Source organism: Spinacia oleracea, chromosome 4 (assembly GCF_020520425.1).
Source record: "Spinacia oleracea cultivar Varoflay chromosome 4, BTI_SOV_V1, whole genome shotgun sequence".
NCBI lineage: Eukaryota > Viridiplantae > Streptophyta > Magnoliopsida > Caryophyllales > Amaranthaceae > Spinacia > Spinacia oleracea.
This window is the reverse complement of record NC_079490.1, coordinates 163093065-163118233: the sequence shown is the minus strand read 5'-3', so window position 1 is coordinate 163118233 and position 25169 is coordinate 163093065. Positions and strand designations below refer to the sequence as shown.

The 25169-nt window shown below is 42.7% G+C and overlaps 2 protein-coding genes across 2 annotated transcripts; one reads left to right on the top strand and one right to left on the bottom strand.

The window, feature by feature from the left end:
• The first annotated feature begins 1629 nt into the window (after window positions 1-1629).
• LOC130472111 (uncharacterized) lies at window positions 1630-4022 on the top strand. Its single transcript, XM_056842556.1, has 2 exons — window positions 1630-3822; window positions 3905-4022. The coding sequence occupies exons 1-2, from the start codon at window positions 1706-1708 to the stop codon at window positions 4020-4022; spliced, it is 2235 nt and encodes a 744-aa protein (XP_056698534.1). The 5' UTR covers window positions 1630-1705.
• A 680-nt stretch (window positions 4023-4702) lies between these two features.
• Window positions 4703-5849, bottom strand: LOC130459363 (uncharacterized). The gene is made up of 2 exons (XM_056826680.1): window positions 5646-5849; window positions 4703-5563 (listed from the first exon to the last, which is right to left on the bottom strand). Exons 1-2 carry the CDS (start codon window positions 5817-5819, stop codon window positions 4847-4849), a joined length of 891 nt encoding a protein of 296 aa, XP_056682658.1. The 5' UTR covers window positions 5820-5849; the 3' UTR covers window positions 4703-4846.
• Window positions 5850-25169: the final 19320 nt, after the last annotated feature.

The window sequence follows — 25169 nt, the reverse complement described above, 5'->3', positions numbered from 1 at the left end:
TCCGTCCGACAGCAACCCAACGAAAGTCTCAAGGAATACATTAAGAGATTCAATGACGAATCCCTGAACATACCGAACTTGCAAGATTCCGTTGCCTTCACCGCACTCATGGCCGGGCTAAAGGCAGGAAGCCGATTTCGCTGGGTCTTGGCCGACGAGCAAATATCAACCCTGCCCCAAGCAATGGTCCGGGCACAAAGGTACATTCAGTCCGCGGAAATCTGCAATCCGTCGGTCGAAGCTGACCTTAAGAGGAAAAAAGAGGTCAGTGGACGAGAAAAAGAAAAGAGACCCAAAGAGACTGATAACGGAAATGACCCTCGGTACAACAGTAACAGGAGAGAGATATACCTTGACATCAAGGAAAAGTCGTGGTTGCCAAGTCCAACCCCGATCAGGACCCCCGCGTCCAAAAGAGATAAGAGCCTCTGGTGTGAGTTCCACAAAGAGTGCGGACACACTACCAAGGACTGTCGAGAATTGAAAAGGGCCTTGGACAGACTGGCCGACGAGGGAAAGTTGAACAAATTTTTGAAGGGCTCCTCCTCTGACAAGAAGGAAGATAACAAGGGATCAGATGTCCATAGTGATCACACCGAGGGATATGTTGGGGTGATAGCAGGGGGTCTCGCATCTGGTGGCCTAACCGGCAACGCCAGAAAAAGACACTTACACGCACTAACCCAGCAGATCCTCGATGTCGAAGCACCTCCATCAAATCTCAAATGTCCCACAATAACATTCCAAGAGGACTCCTCCCGAGTTATTCATGGTCCGCATGATGATCCCCTGGTTGTCGAAATCAAGGTAGCCAACCGAACAGTTAAAAGAGTATTGATTGATAGTGGAAGCTCGGCTGACATCCTAACTCTTGAATGCCTCGAGAGACTACGTTACAAGAAAAGTGACCTCGTCGACATCAGCCAACCTCTCGTAGGATTCGGAGGTCAATCTGTATACCCCGTCGGCATGATCAAGCTCCCCGTCCGTATTGGAGAAAAAGGAAAAGGAAGAAACCTTCCCATAGACTTCATGGTCGTCGACACGCCCTTGCCTTACAACATAATAATGGGGAGGCCTCTGCTAAACAAAATCAAGGCTGCAATCTCAACCTACCAACTCCTCCTCCAATATGAAACGGACAGCGGGGTAGTCGGAAAACTCTATGGAGATCAGCGGTCTGCTCGGCAATGTTATAACAACAGCTTCAGGAATGAGAAAAATTCAATCCCGAACACAGAACCCCCTCGGAAGAAGAGATGTGTGGAGGAAAAAGAGTCTCCGGCTGACGATCTAGGTGTATTCCTTGGCGAAGATCCAAAATTTTATGCCCGGCCTAGACCAGCAGAGGAAGATGAGGAGATAGTGCTTGACGAAGATCCACTCCATACCGTCCGGGTTGGAAAGAACCTAGGCGAAGAATTGCGAGGCAAGATCATTGATATCTTGCGAGAATACAGGGATGTGTTTGCTTTCTCGGTCAAGGAAATGCCGGGCATCGACCGACGGACTATGGTGCACGAACTGAACATCAAAGAAGGTCATCGACCAATCAAACAGAAGTTGCGGCATCAAGGCCAAACGCAACCAAGCTGCTGCTGAAGAAATCCGCAAGTTGTTGGAGGCAGGGTTCATCCGGGAGTGTCAATACTCAGAGTGGCTCTCTAATGTGGTCTTGGTAAAGAAGCCGAACGGAACCTGGCGAATGTGCGTCGACTTCACAGACCTAAATAAAGCTTGCCCAAAAGATGACTACCCTCTGCCAAAAATTGACAGGCTCGTCGACTCGACGGCCGGACACGGCCTGTTCAGCTTCATGGATGCCAATGCAGGCTATCATCAGATTCCCATGTCCGAAAAAGACCAAGCCCACACTGCTTTCATCACCAGCCAAGGAGTATATTGCTACAAAGTGATGCCCTTCGGGCTAAAAAATGCAGGGGCAACATACCAGAGGCTAGTTAACAAAATCTTTGGGGAACAGATTGGGAGGAACATCGAAGTGTACGTTGACGACATGATCGTTAAGAGCAAACTCCCTGAAGGGCACCCCTCCGATCTCGAAGAAACACTCAAGACCCTACGCCTACACAGCATGAAGCTCAATCCAAAGAAATGCGTATTTGGTGTCAAAGGTGGGAAGTGCCTCGGATTCCTTGTGGATGAAAGGGGAATAGAAGCAAATCCTGACAAAATACAGGCGCTCCTCGACATGAAATCCCCCCGGTCAGTCAAGGAAGTCCAAAGACTCACTGGATGCATAGCAGCCCTCGACAGGTTCTTGTCCCGATCGGCCGATAAAAGTCTGCCTTTCTTCAAAGTACTGAAAGGAGCGGGGTTTAGTTGGAATGCCGAAGCCGAGGCCGCTTTCCAACAACTGAAGGCGCATCTCTCGACCATTCCCAAGTTGGTCTCGCCATTAGCAGGGGAAACTTTATACCTTTACTTGGGCATCACTGAGTATGCACTTAGCGCGGTCCTTGTCGCCGAAAGAGAGAAACAGCAACACCCAGTATACTTCATCAGCCATGCATTCCGAGGAGCGGAAGCCAAGTACCCACTCATTGAGAAATTGGTATACGCCCTAGTAATGGCCAGTCGAAAACTCAAACCATACTTCCAGGCACATCCAATCAAGGTACTGACAAGCCAACCTCTGAGAAAGGTCATTGAGAGTCGAAATCACTCGAACCGCATGACTGAATGGGCAAACCAGCTCTCGGATTTCGGCCTGGAATATGAGCCGAGAAGGGCAATCAAAGCACAAGCCCTCGCCGATTTTATCGTCGAATGCACCAATCGGCCACCCGAAAGAGAAACGACGAGCCAAAAGTCGTGGGAACTCTATGTTGATGGGTCGGCCACTAGGACAGGATGTGGAGCGGGCATACTGATCAAAACACCCAGCGGTGATCGACTCGAATATGCTGTTAAGTTCTCATTCCTAGCCTCCAATAATGAGTCAGAGTATGAAGCGCTCATCCTCGGAATTCAAATGTGTCAAGCCGCGGGGGCTGTCTCTGTGCAAGCCAAGTCCGACTCACAACTCATTGTCGGGCAAATTCAAGGGGATTTCGAAGCTAAAGAAGACAGCATGAAAATGTACCTGTCAAAGGCAAGGAAAGTCATCGACCAACTGCAGGGTTTCACCATCCAACACATTCCCCGGTCAGAAAATCAACAAGCCGATGCCCTTTCAAGGTTAGCGAGTTCCGCAGAGGGGATGGAGCCTAGGACAATTATTTGGGAAGTTCTCCCAGAGCCTAACATAAATGTCGAGGCATTCATGAGCTTAGACAGAGGTCCAGATTGGATGGAGAAAATCATAAAGTACAAAAGAGACAACGTGCTCCCTGACAGTGAAAAAGAGGCGGCATCGATCAAGAAGCAAGCAGATTGGTTCCTTTGGCATAATGAGGCTCTCTACAAGGTTTCATACACCCACCCCTTGCTCAAATGTGTCACCCCAGAGGAAGGAAATTACATACTAAGGGAGATACACCAAGGGGCGTGCGGGAGCCACCAAGGGGCAAGAACCATTGCAGGAAAAGCGCTCCGGTCGGGTTTCTATTGGCCAACTTTAAGAAGTGATGCAACAGACCTGGTTAAAAGATGTGGTCGATGCCAAGAGTTTGCTAATCTCACCCGAATGCCGGCCAATGACCTAACAACCGTTCAAGCTGTTTTACCCTTCGACAGATGGGGGATGGACATCCTCGGCCCATTCCCAGTGGCTTCCGGCCAGAGAAAATTCTTAATTGTGGCTGTCGACTACTTCACTAAATGGATCGAGGCAGAACCTCTGGCAAAGATAAGCGACAAGCAAGTGCAACAATTCATCTGGAGGAATATCATCACGAGATTTGGGGTCCCTCGGACATTAATATCAGACAATGGTCGACAGTTTGACAGCAAGGCCACCAAGGGATACTGTGATCGCTTCGGCATACAGACTCGGTTCACGTCGGTTTCACGGCCCCAAAGCAATGGTCAGGCAGAATCTGCTAACAAGATTATCTTGAATGGACTCAAGACAATGATCGAGGGATCTAGTGGTTCTTGGGTCGATGATCTGCCAGGTGTCTTATGGTCGGCTCGAACCACTGTCAAAGAATCAACTGGGCAAACTCCTTTCTCACTTGTCTATGGAAGCGACGCCGTCCTTCCCGTCGAGGTTGGCATTCCCTCACCACGAGTCACCTACTATGATTACGAGAAAAATGAAGTCGAAAAAAGGGTGAATCTCGATTTGCTCCCCGAAACAAGAGGAAACACTCTGCTCAAGTCCATTGCCTATAAGCAGAAGATTGCTCGGTATTTCAACAAAAGAGTTCGTCCTCGGCCATTGCACGAAGGAGATTGGGTACTGAGGAAAATTGAAGCAACTGGCCGAAGAAGCACCCTCGGAAAAATGGGACCTAACTGGGAAGGTCCTTACAAGATTGCAAAAGTTATTCGACCTGGCACCTACAACCTCGTCGACACCAAAGGCAAGCAACTTCCTCGACCATGGAACGCCGACAACCTTAAGAAATTCTACATCTAAAGTGTCTTGGTATGTATTTAAGTTTCAATGATGTAATAGGGGCATGGTAGGGGCATTGACGCCAAATGATAAGTAATTTCATCATTGTAATAAACAAAGTGCAAGGCTATGTTGAATGAAACGAGAGAAAAATTCAATGCCAAAATCTCGAAAAATACTTAGATTTAATTTCTTAACAAAGTTCCTCTACGAAGGATCAGATACAGTTCAATATCAATGTTCCTCTACTTCAAAGATTACATCATACTAGGTGCGAAAAGAAAGCAACAAAAGCAACACAAGAAAATAACAACCATCCACCTAAGGGTCGACGACATCAACATGGCTACCAGCGTCATCATCACCACTGCTGCTCGAATCAGAACCCGAAGTACTAGCAGAATCAGAATCAGACGAATCGCCCTTGTCCTGAGCAACCAACTGAGCTCTGAGATCCTCTCGCTCCTTGGCCAAGATAGAATCATACTTTCCTTGTATCTCATCCCAACCTACATTGGGCGCAAACTCAGCCAAAGCAAGCTGAACTCGACGCAATGTGTCGGAAGTAACAACAGAAGTCGCCTCAAGGCCTATCTCAACATCATGAGCCTCACCCTCCTCGGAATTCTTCCATTCTTCGATGATCTTCTCCTTTAGACGGTTCTGCGAACTCAAAAGCTCACCAATCCTAGCATCGGAAGTCTTAAGCCGACCCTTGACGGCCTCTAACTCAGCTTTCACATCCTTCAGCGCCCTGTTAACGGAATCACGCTGGCTCGTGAGAATCGTCGAATCTTCCTTGGCTTTGGCAAGATCAACCTTGGCCTGTTGGAGCTCCCCCTCGTCATTCTTAAGGCATCTCTTAGCACGATCCAACTCAGACTCAGTCCAATGAAGCTTCTTCTTCAGCTCACTCACCTCCGAGAGATACATCTTCTCTTTCTCCTGAAGTTTCCCGATCTCATCCCGCAACCTCTCTACCTCATCTGAATCCCCACTGTAGCATCGGCGGGTGTAAGCCGTCATCCTGATGGAAAACTGAGAAACAATGTCTAGTTAGAAGGGAAGAAAATCATAAAATTCAAGCAAGAGAAAGAAGGAACTATATCGAAGGACTCACCTCGGCCCAACTCTCATGGAGGGCATCAATCTCAGACTTCCCAAGGGAGGACAAGTGAGCATCGTCGGCAGGAGTAAACAACTCACCCATCGCCCTGCTCATACGCCGATTCTTCAGATTGGAAGGAAGCTCCGCAAAAGGCTTTGAACTCCCATCATCGGTCGAAAGACACATCAATGACCCCCGAGCCAGGGGAGCCTCCTCGGCGAGATACTCAGTAGACTGATCACGACCATCCTCGGATACGGGGGCATGATGTCCCTCCTCCTCGTCAGAACAAACCCTAAGAGGGGTGGGAACCACTCTCTTGGCAGCTTTTGTTCCTTTGGACCCCGAAGCAGCAGTCGTCGACACAGCGCGGGAAACCTTCTTCGGCGCATGTCCGGTCAGAGCGACCGTCGGAACCAGATCAGTAGGCGCCCTTTTCCTCTTCAGCTTTTTGGGATCCTGTCCAGGGAAAAATTAGCATGAAAGCGAAGAATGATGCTTATTCATCGGAAAATAAAAATCAACATACCTTCGGAGGTTCAGGAACCTTCATCGATCCAGCGGCCAGGTCCTTCCTTATCTGTGCGGCAAGAAGAGCACTAGCACTAATCCTCCCCGCCATTTCCTCGTCCAACTTCAACCGGGCAATATCTGCAAACCAACAAGCAATCAACAAAATTCACAAGGGAGAAGGAAAAGTTAGGAAAGCGAAGTACGACAAAGATCCCTCGGCGCCTACCCTTGGGATAAGCCGGACTCAAACCAAATGATGACAAGAAGTGCTCGTCACTCAACTCCCGTGAACTCGGCAACCAGAATGGGGCAACCAGGAACCGCTGACCCTTTACCCGCTTCTCCACTTTCTGGAGATATATAGCAACTATCGCCTCATCTATCGACATCATCGGCACTTTCCTATTGAGGGAAAAGTTCGGACCCTCGGACCCCGGAACCAACGGGATGCCCCACTCTCCACCATAATACACAAAAACAAACTCGTGGCGGAAACCCCTATGATTTGAAGGAACGGTGTCAACGACCTTAAAACCACCTCGGCATTGGAATGACCACCAACCGGGTCCATACTCATAAGTCGATACTTCCACCAACTTCATCACCGACCGCCACAACGTCAAAGTACATCGAACCCTCAAAAGATCACAAATGGCCAACACCGAATTTATAGAAGCCCATGAGTTGGGCATCAACTGGCAGATAGACAAGTTATAGGCACTAAGCAATTCAACAATAAAGGGATGTAAGGGGAATCGAAGACCCAGCTGGAGACCCGATTTGTATACGGCCGTACAACCCGGAGACGGAGTCAATATAGTATGCAACACCCCCGGCCTATACAAAATATACTCACCTTTGAGCGAATACTTCTTATTCAGGTGATCGACATGTCCTTTCAAGGTTTTCCTCCATGAAGGCTTGAGATAGAAATTAGCCGGACCCCCGGCCGGATCAGGCTCAGGATAATCATCAAAACTAGAAGACGTCTGCTCCTCTCCCTCGGACATTATTCGGACGGAACCACTGTTCAAATGAATATCTAAGTAACTATTATGTACAGGTGGGAAGGCAATTGAAACCTCCCACGGATAAGGACAATGCTCCTCCTCCCCCGCCGAAATCGACTCATCTGATGAAGTAGGAAGGGGTATGGCATCGGGTATCGTCGAGGGATCTAAACATGATGATACAACATTGACTACTATAACCCCCTCCACTCTTATTTCCCGAGATAAGTCAAATTTCTCGGGGGAGGTAGGTGGGGTGATCGGTTCGGACCGAATACCTCGTTTATTCATAATACAACAGTATTCGGCCCGAAGAAACAACCCTTATTTACAAAAAGTTAAAACTACACTTAAGAAGGAACACAACGGCATACCTCTTGAAGCGTGTCCCCGTCGACCAAAAGAACAAAAGAGCCACGGACAAAAAGAGCGTCGCCGAGCACCCCCTCAATGAAGCTTCGCCAACAACTATTGTCGCCAGAAAGTGAGAGGACTGCTAAACTTTTTAAGTGGGATGTTAGGTTCGTAGCCGGCGACGAAGGGGAAACGAGTCGTCAACAAAGTAGGATCGGGTCGACGACGAAGTGGAGAAGGTCGTCGGTTATTGTACTCGCCAAACACTCGGCAGACCGTCGAACAGCTCCTCGGCTGAACATGTAGCCGGCTATAGTTGGTTGAGAGCCGACGGTAGTTCGACAGTCACCACCCACCGAAAATACCCAACCGTCGAGGAACCTCGCTCTTAGGTTACTCGACTCTATCAAAAGAAAAAAAATAAGAGAGAAGAGAGAATAATTTTTGGGAATGTTGAAGGGTTGATAAGAAATAAGGAGCATCCCCCTTTTATAAGGAAATAACGGCTAAGGGGGGCGGCGGCCAGCTAGGGTAAAGAGGAGAACCAAGGCAAAGACAAATTTCGGCCCACTATGAGGCCCAATGCTTCCCTCGCTCAATACCCACTGTGAATAAATCCACGCTCAATACCCACGTTGTACGGATCGAGGGGACACACCCATCGACGGTCATCTGTCGTTTTCGAACCTACCATTCGAAACGCACAGGGCTCATTAGCCCTCTTCGGAGCCCTAAACCCGAAAGGGAACACTTAAAGCTAATTTAAGTGCTTAAAGACCTTCTATCAAGGCATACTTGAGCATATCGCTCGAAGTATTTAAAAGACCTTCACTCAAAGGCACCCTCCTCTCATCGAGGTCGGACTATACTACATGCCTCGGATCTAGCTCTTGGGGCTCGTTTAAACAAAACTCCCCGCTCACGAAGGGAGAGGGGTCGTGTGGTCGATGCATTGTCAAAACCCTCAGTTAGTTCATAGAGTTCCTTGACCAATTTTGCTAACATTAATATGAAGCTCTTCGACTAAAGGGGATCGTCATTTGAAACACAAAGCATGGGGGCAGAGAATAATCCCTCGACCAAGGATGGGAAATCCCTCAACAAAGATAGTTCCTCGACCGAAACCACGGAGTTCCTCGGCCGAGTGAAGGAATCGCCATTCGAAGAACAAAGCATGGGAGCAACAGTTATTTAGCCGCCCAACCTTCCTCGACCAACCTTCCTTGACCAAGGAACCCTCTCTAACACGGAGAAGCTCCACGACATCTCTAACGCGAGGAAGCTCCTCGACACCTGGCTTATTTAGCCAACCAACCTCCCTCGACCATACGGAGAAGCTCCTCGACACCTAGGGAGCGGCACGATCGATCCGCGTCGAGCGAGCATACGAAGGAGCTCCTCGACGGACGTGGGGCTGCCCTCGACCTCATGTGGCGTACGACCATTTCACAGCACCGAAGCATGCCCGGAGCAAGCCCATGCTCGACAATAAGAGGAATTGTTCCTCGGTTGGACCCCCTACAATTAACACCTTATAATGCGGGAGGTTCCTCGGCTAGTGTCTTTGCTCACACAAAGAAGGACGTTCCTCGACACCAACGTGGGCCAATGAAAAATAAACAAATAGTGGTCGGCAGAAAAACTCGCTCAACACACGACATACCGAAGACGTCATCTCCTATGTCAAGCGTGGGGCTAATTGTTTGGGCCCATGTACATGGTCAGCCCAACTAAGTACAAAAGACGAAAATGCCCTTGAGTCCAGAAAATCAAGGAGGACAGTTGTTCATTAGAAGTAGACATAATTACATAGTTACCCCCGTGTAATCATATAAATACTCTATTGTAATCATTAAAGATCTATCTAATCATTACCTAAAAAAGCAAATCAGTCACTCTCTCTCTAGTTCTTCTCACTTAACAACAACTTATCTAATTTTAATTATCATACGAAGGTTCCTCGGAAATCACAGTCGAATACGTCATCGGTTACGTTAATCCCCCAAGTTATTATATTCACAGTTTCTCAGGCAGAAACAGAAGGGATTATAAATTTCCTAATCATTCATCATAACTAAAAGTTTGAATTCGACTAGTACATTTAAATTGTGAAATCTTTAGACGGTAATACCTAGGGGTGAGCAAAAGGTCAGGGTACCCTGAATCGGAACCGGGACCTGTTAGGAACATGTGGTTCCAGAACCGGAACCTGTTGTGCAGGTTCCGGTTCCGGGTAACAAAATTGGGAACCTGTTGCAACAGGTTCCGGTTCCGGTTCTCACTTTTTCAGAACGGGTACCATGTTGGGTACCCTGTACACACCAATTCTAATATGAATTTCCCAAAATAAGGGTTCGGGCCTTATAAAAATGCTTCCTATGCCTAAAATATAAAACAATCCAAGCTAGTTTTTGAAAAATATAAATATAAAATTACAATTTAAGCCCAAGCTATAGAACAATTAAAGCCAAAACCATAAAGTAGAATTTTTCTCAATAAATTAACAATAATTTATTTAAATTTTTAATATGACAAGGTACCCTGAATCGGAACCTGTTGGAACAGGTTCCGGTTCAGGTTCTCATTTTCAGGAACCTGTTGCAACAGGTTCCGGTTCCGGTTCCCATTTTCAGAAACCTGTTGCAACAGGTTCCGGTTCCTGAAATTTTGATAGGGTATCCTGTTGTGCTCACCCATAGTAATACCCAAAAGGAGCAAATCTCGTTCATATTATTCCGTATAACTCTCGTTCATACTATTCCGTATAACTCTTTGTAACATTTTATAATGAACTTTTGAGAAATGCTCAAGGTAGAATGTGCAATACTCGCAATTAATTTGTCTTCAAATAAAACGGACTGTAAGGTTTCCAAATTCTGCAACAAAGAAGCACAAGTATTAAAAATAGTTAATACAATCAAGTGTGCCATAAATGCACATAATATGTTTATTTACCTATTACATACTTATTAGAACTTTCTCAAATACTCACTCCGTCCCAAAATATTTGAACCGGTTTAACCAGTACAAAGTTAATACAATGTAATTGACTTATTATTTAATTATAAGTAGTTGATAGTCATATAATTTTTAATATATATATGGGATATGTGTCAACTTTTTAAAGGGGTAGGGGGTAGGGTAGGTTGCATGAGACCACAAAATGACATGTAAAGGGGGTAGTTGATACTCCTGTAATATTAATAAAAGTTTACCATTTATAGTAATGGTGCAAGTAATCCTAGTCGGCTTTATAAGAAAAGCGGCGCAAGTATTCTGAGACGGAGGTAATTGTAGGATTAGATGTTAATAGCGGAATTGCAGAAAACACTTTTCTCACATCTAACAGGATCGCAAGCATACATTAATATGAATCATAATATAGGAGTTAAATATACCTTTGATGCGTGATTCCCGAGTATACGAACAAGGATCAATTCGGAGACAGAACCCCAAGTGTGATTCCTCTACTTAGTCTACACGAGCACAGATCAAGATCTCCTTGCGTCGTTTGCTAGAACGGATGGAGAAGATGGAAATCTCTCTCTCACTTTCACAAGGAAGGGACGGATTTGGAGTATTGAATAAGGTTAATGATTTATTCAACTTGTATTTAATCATATGGTCATCACGTCTATATATAATAACTTGATAACCAATCCTACTAGAACTAGGGAACCTAGTATCCTAGTAAACCTTAACTACTCCAAAATCCTATCCAACACCAAAGACCATCATGGGCCTTGGGTCATATTGATCATATCCAATACTCTATTGTGTGTGACCTTATAGGACCCGGTTATATTAGTAGTAGCCCAATAATAATTAGCCCACAGATCATAATTGGTTTCTAGCAAAACATTATGACCACCTAAATAACCGGATTATTAATCTCCATCATTAATCCTAATCTATATTTAGTGATTGCCATCTTGATTAAATGACATATTCCTTCAATCTCCCACTTGTCCTTAAACAAGTGTGCAATATTAAATTCCTTCGTCACTTAATGTCCAATTTGATAATATGATGACATCTTATGTAATCCATATTAATATTCAAATTATTTCTTGAACTTCGAGCTCGAACTGTCAAAACAAATGATTAACTTTAATCCATTTGAGCACGACCATGCATTTTCAGTTCTTACTCTTCAAGAGGCCTAAGACACCATTCCTATTGACATAGGAGGACTTCTTCATTCTTTTATAGCTATAACTCCCACTCAATTTTTAGCAATCCCGAGCACTACCTTTATAACCTCCTTTTACGGCAAGGCGTTTGACAATGTCAAAGACATACTAATCAGTGAGTGTGAAAATACCATACTCATGTCTGAGGAACCCACTAAAATAGTTTAACCACAAAATTCTATAACATGTTTAAAGAACTTTTAGGTAGGTCAGTCCAACATATATTCATAATATATATATCTATGTAAATGATTAGACATCCTTATCTCCCTATAACCCATGAAACCGAGCGTTATCAATCAACTTACAAACCACTCTTTTAGTTAGTCGTTTATGTCCAATTTAACGACTTACACTAGGAACGATTCATAATTTATAATCTCAATTCACTTAATAGGGTTTCATTCATCAAAACTCTTATGATGATCCTATTTGATAATTATAAATTATTTGGACATTTTATTTAATTTTAAACCAATTAAATAATAATGAAACTTCATTTCAAATCAACAAAACATGACAAAGAGTTTTACACTTATGAAAACAATGTTCATAATCTAAAACAAAACAATCTCAAAGCCATTCTCCAATGTGTTTGATTCCCTTGGCCCTAGTGTGACTGTCATGTTTGGGCCTTGGTAAGGGTTTAGTCAACGGATCTGCTATGTTATCATCCGTATGAATTTTTCAAAGCTTCACATCTCCTCTTTCGACATAATCTCGAATGACATGGAATTTGCCAAGTACATGTTTGGATCTAGGTTTTGAACTTGGTTCCTTTGATTGAGCTATTGCACCATTGTTGTCACAATATATGTCAATTGCTTTAGCACAGTTAGGAACAACGCCAAGTTCAGTAATGAATTTCTTAATCCAAATTGCCTCCTTTGCAGCCTCTACTGCGGCAATATACTCAGCTTCTGTTTTAGAATCAGCCACCGTGCTTTGCTTTGAACTCTTCCAGCTCACTGCTCTTCCATTTAGGATGAAGACATATCCCGACTGGGATCGGAAGTCATCTCTATCCGTTTGGAAGCTCGCATCAGTATAGCCTTCAACAATCAACTAATCATCTCCTCCATACACTAGGAAATCATCTTTTGTCCTTCTCAAGTACTTTAAGATGTTCTTAGCTGCATTCCAATGTGCTTCTCCTGGATTAGATTGGAATCTGCTGCACATACTCAAGGCATATGCAACATCTGGGCGAGTACAGATCATGGCATACATGATGGATCCTATTGCAGATGCGTAAGGAATCCTACTCATTTTATCTAGCTCAACTTGTGTAACTGGACACTGTGTCTTGCTTAGATGTACGCCATGTACGTTGCATGGGTAGGAATCCTTTCTTTGATTCCTTCATATTGAACCTGTCAAGAATCCTATCCACATTAGTTCCTTGACTTAGTCCAATAAGCTTTTTAGATCTATCTCTATGGATCTTTATACCCAAAATGTACTCTGCCTCTCCTAAATCTTTCATTGAAAAGCATTTCCCCAGCCATTCCTTGACGGACTCTAGCATAGGGATGTCGTTTCCTATGAGTAGTATGTCATCCACATACAAGACTAAGAATACTACCTTACTCCCACTAAACTTCTTGTACATACAAGCCTCTTCTTGACATCTGATGAAATCAAACCTTTTGATAGCTTCATCAAATCGAAGATTCCAACTCCTCGATGCTTGCTTTAGCCCATAAATGGACTTCTTAAGCTTGCATACTTTCCTAGGATTTTCTGGATCCTCAAAAACTTCTGGTTTTGTCATGTACACATCCTCTTGTTAGGTTATGATACATATGATATTACATAAATCATGCGGAAACAACCATTAACCCAGGATTACATATTATTTACACATAATCATATAGCATAATTTAGATGCATACTCTTTGTTGCGTGCCCTCCCTAGCTGCGCCCGAACCGAACAAGAACAAGTCTTTAGGACTCCAAGTGTCGTCCCTCCGTAGATAGTCCACAGCACGTCCGGATCCGCCTTAAGATTGGCCAACTAGAATCGCCCTTAAGGTACTAGAATTTTCGGCACTTTTGAGCAAGATGTGTGGCTGAATTTTTCTCTCAAAAACTCACTTTGAATACTTTGAAACTCGTTATAAATTGTGAACCCAGGCCACATATTTATAGGGTTATGGAAAGGGAATTGGAATCCTATTCAGATACAAATTAATTAAACCTAGAATCCTACAAGAACTCTAATTTAATTAATTTATCAAATAGAATTAGGAATTTAATCATTAACCGAACTCTGCACGTTTTAGGAAACGTGCACGAACACAAACACTTACGCACACACACACGGCAGCCACGATGGGCCGCCCATGCGTGCGTGCGAGCAGCAGCCCACGCAGCGAGGCCTGCGCGAGCCACAAGCCCACGCAAGCACCCGCGCGCGCTGCGCGCGCTGTGCGCGCTGCCACGGCCTGCTGGGCCTGGCCTTGCGCTGGGCCTGGCGTGGCTGTTTGTGTGGCGCGCTTGGCTTGCTGGGCGATGGCCTGGCTTCGTGCTGGGCCCTCGTCCGGCAGGCCTCGTCCGATGCTTATTCGTACGATACGCTTCCGATTAAATTTCCGATTCCGGGATTCATTTCCGATACGAACAATATTTAACATTTCCGATTCCGGAATTAATTTCCGTTTCGAACAAATATTTAATATTTCCGTTTCCGGAATTATTTTCTGATTCCGGTAATATTTCCGATTCTGACAATATTTCCGTTTCCGGCAATATTTCCGATTCTGGTAATATTTCCATTTCCGATAATATTTTCCGATACGTACCATGTTTCCGTTTCCGGCAACATCTACGACTTGGATAATATTTATATTTCCGATACGATCCATATTTCCGTTTCCGGTAATATCATCGTTTCCGGAGTATTCATTTCTTGCCTGTGACGATCTCAGCTCCCACTGAAACCAAGATCCGTCGATTCCGAATATCCATAGATAGAGTATTTAATGCCATTAAATACTTGATCCGTTTACGTACTATTTGTGTGACCCTACGGGTTCAGTCAAGAGTAAGCTGTGGATTAATATCATTAATTCCACTTGAACTGAAGCGGCCTCTAGCTAGGCATTCAGCTCACTTGATCTCACTGAATTATTAACTTGTTAATTAATACTGAACCGCATTTATTAGACTTATCATAGAATGCATACTTGGACCAAGGGCATTATTTCCTTCAGTCTCCCACTTGTCCTTAGGGACAAGTGTGCATTTCCTAATTCCTTTATCGCTCGATGCTTGCTCTTGAACATAAGGTAAGAGTTGTCATCCTTATTATGTCCACAGGTGTTCCTCGGTTTCAGAGTTCAACTGATCAAATAAACAGATAATCATAGCCTATGATTCATCCGAGCACGGCCATGCATTTCACAGTTTCTAGCTCTCCGAGTGGCCTTGTACAACTTTTAAGCATCTCATCCCGATTTATGGGAGGACAATTCCTAATCTTGCGATCTTGAGATTAGACTTCGTTTGATAGGTGATTACCTGAGCGTTGCCTTTATAGCCTCCTTTTACGGTGCGACGGTTGGTCAACGTCAAAGCAACCAGTTCTCAAACAAGTAATCTCAAATCACTCAGGTATTGAGGATTTAGTGTCTAATAATTTAATGAAATTTACTTATGACAGACTTTCATCTCTTACAGTAAAGTTTCATAGGTATTGTCCGATACTAGTCTTCCCAAAGTAAGTATCTATGCAAATGATTATGACATTGCCATGTCCACATAGTTCAAGAAACAGAACTACTAGTCATCTTGCATTCTAATCGTCTAACGTTTTCTATGCGTCCAATTTTATAGAAAACTCCGATTAGGGACCATTTTCAACCTTTGACATTCAAGTTCACTTGATAGACATTTCTTAGTCACAGGACTGGTCCTGACAGTCTATCTTGAATATATCGTCAAATTGAAGGGACTCATCATTTAATAAACCACAAATTAAATGGAAAAATGAATTCTTTTCATTTATTGTGAATGATTAACCAAAAATGTTTTACAAAGATTTAAACTCTAAAACTTTAAAACATTAAACAGAGACATCAAAGCCATTCTCCAATATGCTTGATTCCCATAGCTGCAGTGTGCGAGTTGTGCTTCGCCTGCGGCAGAGGTTTAGTTAATGGATCTGATATGTTGTCATCAGTTCCAATTTTGCTTATCTCGACTTCTTTTCTTTCAACGAACTCTCGTAGAAGGTGAAATCTACGAAGTACATGCTTGACTCTCTGGTGGTGTCTAGGCTCTTTTGCCTGTGCAATAGCTCCGTTATTATCACAATACAGGGCTATTGGTCCTTCAATGGAGGGGACTACACCAAGTTCACCTATGAACTTCCTTAGCCATATAGCTTCCTTTGCTGCTTCATGTGCAGCAATGTACTCCGCTTCAGTTGTAGAATCCGCAATGGTGCTTTGCTTAGCACTTTTCCAGCTTACTGCTCCTCCGTTGAGGCAGAAGACAAACCCAGACTGTGATCTGAAATCATCTTTGTCGGTTTGGAAACTTGCGTCCCTATAGCCTTTAACAATTAATTCATCATCTCCACCATAGACCAGGAAGTCATCTTTGTGCCTTTTCAGGTACTTCAGAATGTTCTTGGCAGCAGTCCAATGCGCCTCTCCTGGGTCTGACTGGTATCTGCTCGTAGCACTGAGTGCGTACGCAACATCCGGGCGTGTACATATCATAGCATACATTATTGAACCAATCAATGATGCATATGGAATCCCATTCATTCGTCTACGCTCATCAAGTGTTTTTGGGCACTGAGTCTTGCTTAGAGTCATTCCATGAGACATGGGTAGGTAGCCTCGCTTGGAGTCCGCCATCTTGAACCTATCAAGTACCTTATTGATATAAGTGCTTTGACTAAGTCCAATCATCTTTTTAGATCTATCTCTGTAAATCTTGATGCCCAATATGTACTGTGCTTCTCCTAGATCCTTCATCGAAAAACATTTCCCAAGCCAAATCTTGACAGAGTTCAACATAGGAATGTCATTTCCGATAAGCAATATGTCGTCGACATATAATACTAGGAAAGCAATTTTGCTCCCACTGACCTTCTTGTATACACAAGATTCGTCTGCGTTCTTGATGAAACCAAAGTCACTGACTGCTTCATCAAAACGTATATTCCAGCTCCTGGATGCCTGCTTCAATCCGTAGATTGATTTCTTTAGCTTGCATACCTTTTTAGCATTCTTTGGATCCTCAAAACCTTCAGGCTGTGTCATAAACACAGTTTCTGTTAAAACGCCGTTTAAGAAAGCAGTTTTGACATCCATCTGCCATATTTCGTAATCGTAATATGCAGCGATTGCTAACATTATCCGAATAGACTTTAGCATTGCAACTGGTGAAAAGGTTTCATCGTAATCCACACCGTGGACTTGCCTGTAACCTTTTGCAACCAATCTAGCTTTGAAAACATCAAGTTTCCCATCCTTGTCCTTTTTCAGTTTGAAAACCCATTTGCTTCCAATGGCTTGATAGCCATCTGGCAAATCGACCAAATCCCATACTTGGTTTTCAGACATGGAGTCCAATTCAGATTGCATGGCTTCTTGCCATTGCTTGGAGCTAGGGCTCGTCATAGCTTGTTTGTAAGTCGCAGGTTCATCACTTTCAAGTAATAGAACGTCATAGCTCTCGTTCGTCAAAATACCTAAGTACCTTTCCGGTTGAGATCTATATCTTTGCGATCTACGCGGGGTAACATTTCTAGATTGACCATGATTCTCACCAGATTCTTCTAAAGATCTCTGAGTTTCATCCTGAATGTCATCTTGAGCATTTCTCTAGAGTTTGTTGTTCGACTCGAATTTCTTCGAGGTCTATTTTTCTCCCACTTGTCATTTTGGAAATGTGATCTTTCTCCAAAAAGACACCATCTCGAGCAACAAACACTTTGTTCTCAGATGTATTGTAGAAGTAATACCCCTTTGTTTCCTTTGGATAGCCCACAAGGATACATTTGTCAGATTTTGGATGAAGTTTGTCTGAAATTAATCGTTTGACGTATACTTCACATCCCCAAATCTTAAGAAAAGACACATTTGGAGGCTTTCCAAACCATAATTCGTATGGAGTCTTTTCGACAGCTTTAGACGGAGCTCTATTTATAGTGAGTGCAGCTGTATTTAGTGCATGTCCCCAAAATTCTAATGGAAGTTCGGCCTGACCCATCATTGACCTGACCATGTCTAGCAAGGTTCTGTTCCTCCGTTCCGACACACCGTTCCATTGTGGTGTTCCAGGAGGAGTCAATTCTGACAGAATTCCACATTCTTTCAGATGGTCATCAAATTCATAGCTCAGATATTCACCGCCTCTATCAGACCGCAGTGCTTTAATCTTCTTGCCTAATTGATTCTCTACTTCACTCTGAAATTCCTTGAATTTGTCAAAGGATTCAGACTTATGCTTCATTAGGTAGACATAACCATACCTACTGAAGTCATCAGTGAAAGTGATAAAGTAGCTGAAACCACCTCTAGCATTTGTACTCATTGGTCCACATACATCTGTATGGATTAAACCCAATAGTTCATTTGCTCTTTCTCCAACTTTAGAGAAAGGTTGCTTTGTCATTTTGCCAAGTAAACATGATTCGCATTTACCATAATTCTCTAAGTTAAATGGTTCTAGAATTCCTTCCTTTTGAAGTTTTTCTAAGCGTTTCAAGTTTATATGGCCTAATCGACAATGCCACAGATAGGTGAGATCTGAATCATTCTTTTTGGCCTTTTTGGTATTTATGTTATATACTTGTTTGTCGTGATCTAATAAATAAAGTCCATTGACTAATCTAGCAGATCCATAAAACATCTCTTTAAAATAAAACGAACAACTATTGTCTTTTATTAAAAAAGGAAAATCCCTTAGCATCTAAGCAAGAAACTGAAATGATGTTTTTAGTAAGACTTGGAACATGGAAACATTCTTCCAGTTCCAAAACTAGCCCGGAGGGCAACGACAAATAGTAAGTTCCTACAGCTAATGCAGCAATCCGTGCTCCATTTCCCACTCGTAGGTCGACTTCACCCTTGCTTAACTTTCTACTTCTTCTTAGTCCCTGTGGATTGGAACATAAGTGTGAGCCACAACCTGTATCTAATACCCAAGAAGTTGAATTAGCAAGTATACAGTCTATAACGAAAATACCTGAAGATGGAACGACTGTTCCGTTCTTCTGATCTTCCTTTAGCTTTGGACATTCTCTTTTGTAATGGCCTATTCCATCACAATAAAGACAGCTTGATGTGGACTTGTCCTGCTTTGATTTAGCATTGCCCTTGGACTTTCCACCTTTCTTGAATGGTCTCTTTCTAGCCTTGAGTAGATCTTTGGCTTCACAGTCCAGTACTATTTCAGCCTTTCTGACAAGGTGAATAAATTCTGCAACTGTTTCTTCTCTTGGTTCACTTAGGTATAGTTGCTTGAAGCGACCAAACCCACTGTGTAGTGAATTGAGCAAGACAGAGACTGCCATCCTTTCGCTTTTTGGTGTTCCTAGTAGACTTAGGCGACCAAAATATGAACACATAAGATCCACATGGAACCTCAGTGGGACGCCTACCCTCTGTTTAGTGCGAAGGAGCTGAACATGTGTTTCTTGGACCTCCATCCTATAACACCTGTTGGGAGAACTAACCTTTAGACCAGACATTGATTCAATCAACTCATGGACGTTCAGGTCCCTGTCCTCCGTACTTCCACGACAGATATCCCTCAGATTCTTGATGAGCGTAAAAGGTTCATAGGCTACAAACCTTTTAGCCCAATCATCAGGGATATTGTTCAGCATGAGACTCATAACCTTTTTGAGATCCGCATCCCAGGCGTAAAATCTCTCAGGGGTCATGTCTCTGGCATAGTAGCTTGGCATGGGATGTGACAGTACATACTCAAGTCCATTGAGTTTGACTATTTCAACTGGCTTAGCTTCCCATTCAAGAAAATTTGTTAGGTTCAGCTTGACCATAAGCTCAGAACCCATGATGATGTTTTGATTGTTGTTTGCCAGATTAAAACTACAATTGAAAAGAATAAACAAATAAATAACCATTCACAGTTTCTCTTAATAAACTTAAATTCTAGCATACATGCATAATTCAATGTTTATTAAGCATTTTATTCAAATTATGTGTTCCGGCAGGTGTGAATAAAATGATTCCAAGATCCTAAAATCATTGAAGAACTAAGCACAGTTTGTCGACTTAATCCTAGAACATCTTAGGTAAGCAAAATCCTTTTGCTAATAGTCTAGAAACTATTCTTGGTTGATAGGTACGTCTAAGAACTTATTAGGTAAACCTATCGAATTTGCCACGACGTAAAAGGACTCCTTACTTATATCGTTGAGTTTCACCAAAACTAACATGTACTCACAATTATTTGTGTACCTTGCCCCTTTAGGACCAATAAGTAACACCTCGCTGAGCGAAAATTATTACTAGATTGATGTAAAGGATATCCAAGCAAGTGTATATTTTGGCATGGCACCTTTTAACTCAATTTTTAAGTTTGGAACTTAAGGCTCTTACTATGTTGGTTAGATTTTAAGTGAACTAAAATCCTTAATCATGCAACATAATCAAGTTTTTGATCTCATGCATTTTAAAACATATTTAAAAGCAATAAATAACTTAAAACATGCATAAGATATTTGTGATCTAGTATGGCCCGACTTCATCTTGAAGCTTTAACTTCAAAGTCCGTCTTGAAAATCTCCGTGGGAGGCACCATTTTCTTCAAATAGGATAAGCTATAACTAATTACAACTATTTGATGGTACGCAGACCATATTTGAATTGAAAAATAACTTTGGTACTTTAGACCAATTACATTCAAATTAATGGTACGCAGACCATATTTTCTATCCTATTTGGGCCATACTAGTCACTTCATAACCTGTAAAACAGTACATATACAATATATACCATTCACCCATTCATTATCATGAATGGCCCACATAGCTGGTTAGTAAAACACATTATGCATCACGTAAACATTTGCAGCAATTAATCAAGGGCACCAATAATCTACCAATTATTCAGTCCTTATTAATTCTAATCAAGTTGTTTTAACCTTAAGGATTTGTAGACCTAATCAAGAGTTTATGACTAAAAGCGCTCCCACTCAAACCAATAAATTCATATGCTTTACTAATTTTAAACATAAAAATGTATTTCTAGTCTAACCGGAAACATACAAATTTAATTAAAATTTAAAGCTCATATAAATTTATAATTGAATCCAAAAGTTTAATTTAATTTCAGTCGTGTTTAAATTAATTCATGATTTTAATTTTAGTAAAATAATTAGAATAAATAAAATTTATTATAATTACAATATTCAAAATTAAAATCCAAGAAAATAATTTAAATTATTAATTTTAAAATTAATTAAAATTACGAGAACTGAAATTTTCAAATTAAACATTCAAAACGATCTAATCGTAACGCAAACACCCTACGCATTGCACGCCCATGGGCCGCACGCACACAGCCATCGCTGGCCATGTGCGCGCAGCCCATGCGCTCGTCGCATAGCTGCTGCATCTCCATCGCAAGCCATCGCACGCTGTGGTGCCTGCTGCGCGCGCGCCAGCGCTCGTCGCACGCGAGCCATTGCTCGCAGTGCGCGCGAGCCATCGCTCTCTGGGCGCGCGACATCGCTCGCTGGGCGCGCGACATCGCTCGCTGGGCGCGCGACATCGCTCGATGTGCGCGCGAGCCATCGCTCGCTGTGCGCGCGAGCCATCGCTCGCTGGGCGCGCGAGCAACGCTGGGCGCAACGCTCGTGGCACGCGAGCTTGCGCTCGCTGCGCGCGAGGCTGCGCGCTCTTGCGCGAGGCAGTGCGCGTTGTGGCGCAGCTCGCTTGCTGCCCACACGCGACTGCCTTGGCTCGCCCTTCGCCCATGCCCATTCGTCCATTGCTCGTGGCCCACGACACAAGGCAGGGCTGCTGCCTTGTGCTCGTGCACTACGCCCTTGCTCATTGCATTCGTGCCGCACGGGCGACGAGCTCCCTTGCTCGTCGTCGCATGCCCGCATTATACAACACCCCTTAAGGGTAACACGAAGCGTCCATTGCTGTGTGCGTGCAAGTTATATGAACGAATCGCATAAAAAATTTAAAATTTATAAAATTAATGACAAATTTATTAATTTCATAATTTTAGGGCGAAAAATCGAAAATTTATTATCCAATTGATTTCCGATTGTTATGGATTCAAGTCTAGGTCATAAAAATTTAAAATTTATCATAAATTTACAATTTTTATGGTGGTTTTTAATCATAGGTTTCTAATTAAATTACAATTAATTATGAAAATCAAATTAATTCTAAATTATTCTAATTTTCAACAAATTAATCATAATTACAAATTAGATTGCATAATTAACAAGACTAGGCATTCAAACTTGTTAAACATATGCAGTAGGTCAATAAAAAATTCAAGATTTATCAACAAGAATCGCAAATATTTAATTTAACATCTTAAATTTACGAAATTTTGCATTCGAAAAACTAAAACCTTCGAAAAGTCATAGTTAGGCTTCGAATTTGAGAATTCTGGGTTCGGCAGAAAAATACTGTTTTTGTCAAAATTTTAGAATGCCTTTTACATGCGGAATTGACACAAAAATCACTCGATTTGGATGAGTAACGAAGAAACTGCCGAAAAACTGCGTACGTATAATTAAATAAACGCAATTTGCAATTAATTAACAATTACGAAAATTAATCACCCCTTTTAATTCTTGCAAATTTGTAATATTTAACCATGTTCATGCAATTTAGATTATGAAAATAATAAGGGGCTGGTGATACCACTGTTAGGTTATGATACATATGATATTACATAAATCATGCGGAAACAACCATTAACCCAGAAATTACATATTATTTACACATAATCATATAGCATAATTTAGATGCATACTCTTTGTTGCGTGCCCTCCCTAGCTGCGCCCGAACCGAACAAGAACAAGTCTTTAGGACTCCAAGTGTCGTCCCTCCGTAGATAGTCCACAGCACGTCCGGATCCGCCTTAAGATTGACCAACTAGAATCGCCCTTAAGGTACTAGAATTTTCGGCACTTTTGAGCAAGATGTGTGGCTGAATTTTTCTCTCAAAAACTCACTTTGAATACTTTGAAACTCGTTATAAATTGTGAACCCAGGCCACATATTTATAGGGTTATGGAAAGGGAATTGGAATCCTATTCAGATACAAATTAATTAAACCTAGAATCCTACAAGAACTCTAATTTAATTAATTTATCAAATAGAATTAGGAATTTAATCATTAACCGAACTCTGCACGTTTTAGGAAACGTGCACGAACACAAACACTTACGCACACACACACGGCAGCCACGATGGGCCGCCCATGCGTGCGTGCGAGCAGCAGCCCACGCAGCGAGGCCTGCGCGAGCCACAAGCCCACGCAAGCACCCGCGCGCGCTGCGCGCGCTGTGCGCGCTGCCACGGCCTGCTGGGCCTGGCCTTGCGCTGGGCCTGGCGTGGCTGTTTGTGTGGCGCGCTTGGCTTGCTGGGCGATGGCCTGGCTTCGTGCTGGGCCCTCGTCCGGCAGGCCTCGTCCGATGCTTATTCGTACGATACGCTTCCGATTAAATTTCCGATTCCGGAATTCATTTCCGATACGAACAATATTTAACATTTCCGATTCCGGAATTAATTTCCGTTTCGAACAAATATTTAATATTTCCGTTTCCGGAATTATTTTCTGATTCCGGTAATATTTCCGATTCTGACAATATTTCCGTTTCCGGCAATATTTCCGATTCTGGTAATATTTCCATTTCCGATAATATTTTCCGATACGTACCATGTTTCCGTTTCCGGCAACATCTACGACTTGGATAATATTTATATTTCCGATACGATCCATATTTCCGTTTCCGGTAATATCATCGTTTCCGGAGTATTCATTTCTTGCCTGTGACGATCTCAGCTCCCACTGAAACCAAGATCCGTCGATTCCGAATATCCATAGATAGAGTATTTAATGCCATTAAATACTTGATCCGTTTACGTACTATTTGTGTGACCCTACGGGTTCAGTCAAGAGTAAGATGTGGATTAATATCATTAATTCCACTTGAACTGAAGCGGCCTCTAGCTAGGCATTCAGCTCACTTGATCTTACTGAATTATTAACTTGTTAATTAATACTGAACCGCATTTATTAGACTTATCATAGAATGCATACTTGGACCAAGGGCATTATTTCCTTCACCTCTTTCAAATAACCATTAAGAAAGGCGGTTTTGACATCCATTTGCCAAATCTCATAGTCATAATGAGCTGCAATCGCTAGGATTATCCGAATGGATTTAAGCATAGCCACTGGTGAAAAGGTTTCGTCATAGTCAATACCATGAACTTGTTTGAATCCTATTGCAACCAATCTAGCTTTGAAAACTGTTATGTTTCCATCCTTGTCCTTTTTCAATTTGAAAACCCACTTGCACCCTATGGGTATTACCCCATCTGGCAAGTCTATCAAGTCCCATACTTGATTTTCGGACATGGAATCCATTTCAGATGTCATGGCTTCATGCCATTTTTCGGAGTCTGGACTCGTCACAGCTTGCTTGTAAGTAATAGGCTCTTTGCTTTCCAGAAGCAAGATGTCCAAATTTCCAGTCAATATGAAATCAGTATATTTCTTTGATGGGATTCTGGGCCTTTCAGATCTACGTGTGGGTTGAACAACAGGAGGAGTTTCCACAATTGTTTGTGGTACTCCGTGCGAATTAGATTTGAGTGGGACGTTAGGAGGAGGACCATTGAATGTCTCTTCCTCCGGTGCAGGGGTAGCTTCCCTATAAAGGGTTGTGTCGCCCCAAGCCGTCGTCTCTAACATAGGTTGATCTATGTCCATTTGTTGCTCTTCTCGAACTTCTTCGAGATGAATATTTCTCCCACTTGTCTTTTTGGAAATAAAATCTTATTCCAGAAAGACACTATCCCGAGCAACAAACACTTTGTGCTCACTTGGATTGTAGAAATAGTATCCTTTTGTTTCCTTAGGATACCCTACGAAAAAGCATTTATCTGATTTGGGTGCGAGCTTGTCTGAGAGTAAACGTTTTACATAAGCCTCACAACCCCGGATTTTTAGAAAAGAAAGTTTTGGAACTTTTCCGGTCCATAACTCGTATGGAGTCTTTTCAACAGCCTTAGACGGAGTCCTGTTTAGTGTAAATGCGGCAGTTGTTAGAGCATGTCCCCAGAAGGATATTGGAAGTTCAGCAAAACTCATCATCGATCGAACCATATCAAGTAGAGTTCGATTCCTCCTTTCAGAAACACCATTCAATTGTGGAGTTCCTGGTGGAGTGAGTTGTGAAACAATTCCACATCTCTTTAGATGATTATCAAATTCTTG

Bases quoted from the DNA above. Each gene is read 5' to 3' on its own strand.
- LOC130472111 (XM_056842556.1), top strand. From the start codon at position 1,706: ATGTGCGTCGACTTCACAGACCTAAATAAAGCTTGCCCAAAAGATGAC. The intron at 3,823-3,904 runs GCAAGTGCAACA...AATGGTCGACAG, and splicing joins CTGGCAAAGATAAGCGACAA to TTTGACAGCAAGGCCACCAA.
- LOC130459363 (XM_056826680.1), bottom strand. From the start codon at position 5,819: ATGTGTCTTTCGACCGATGATGGGAGTTCAAAGCCTTTTGCGGAGCTT. The intron at 5,564-5,645 runs GTGAGTCCTTCG...ATTGTTTCTCAG, and splicing joins TCCATGAGAGTTGGGCCGAG to TTTTCCATCAGGATGACGGC.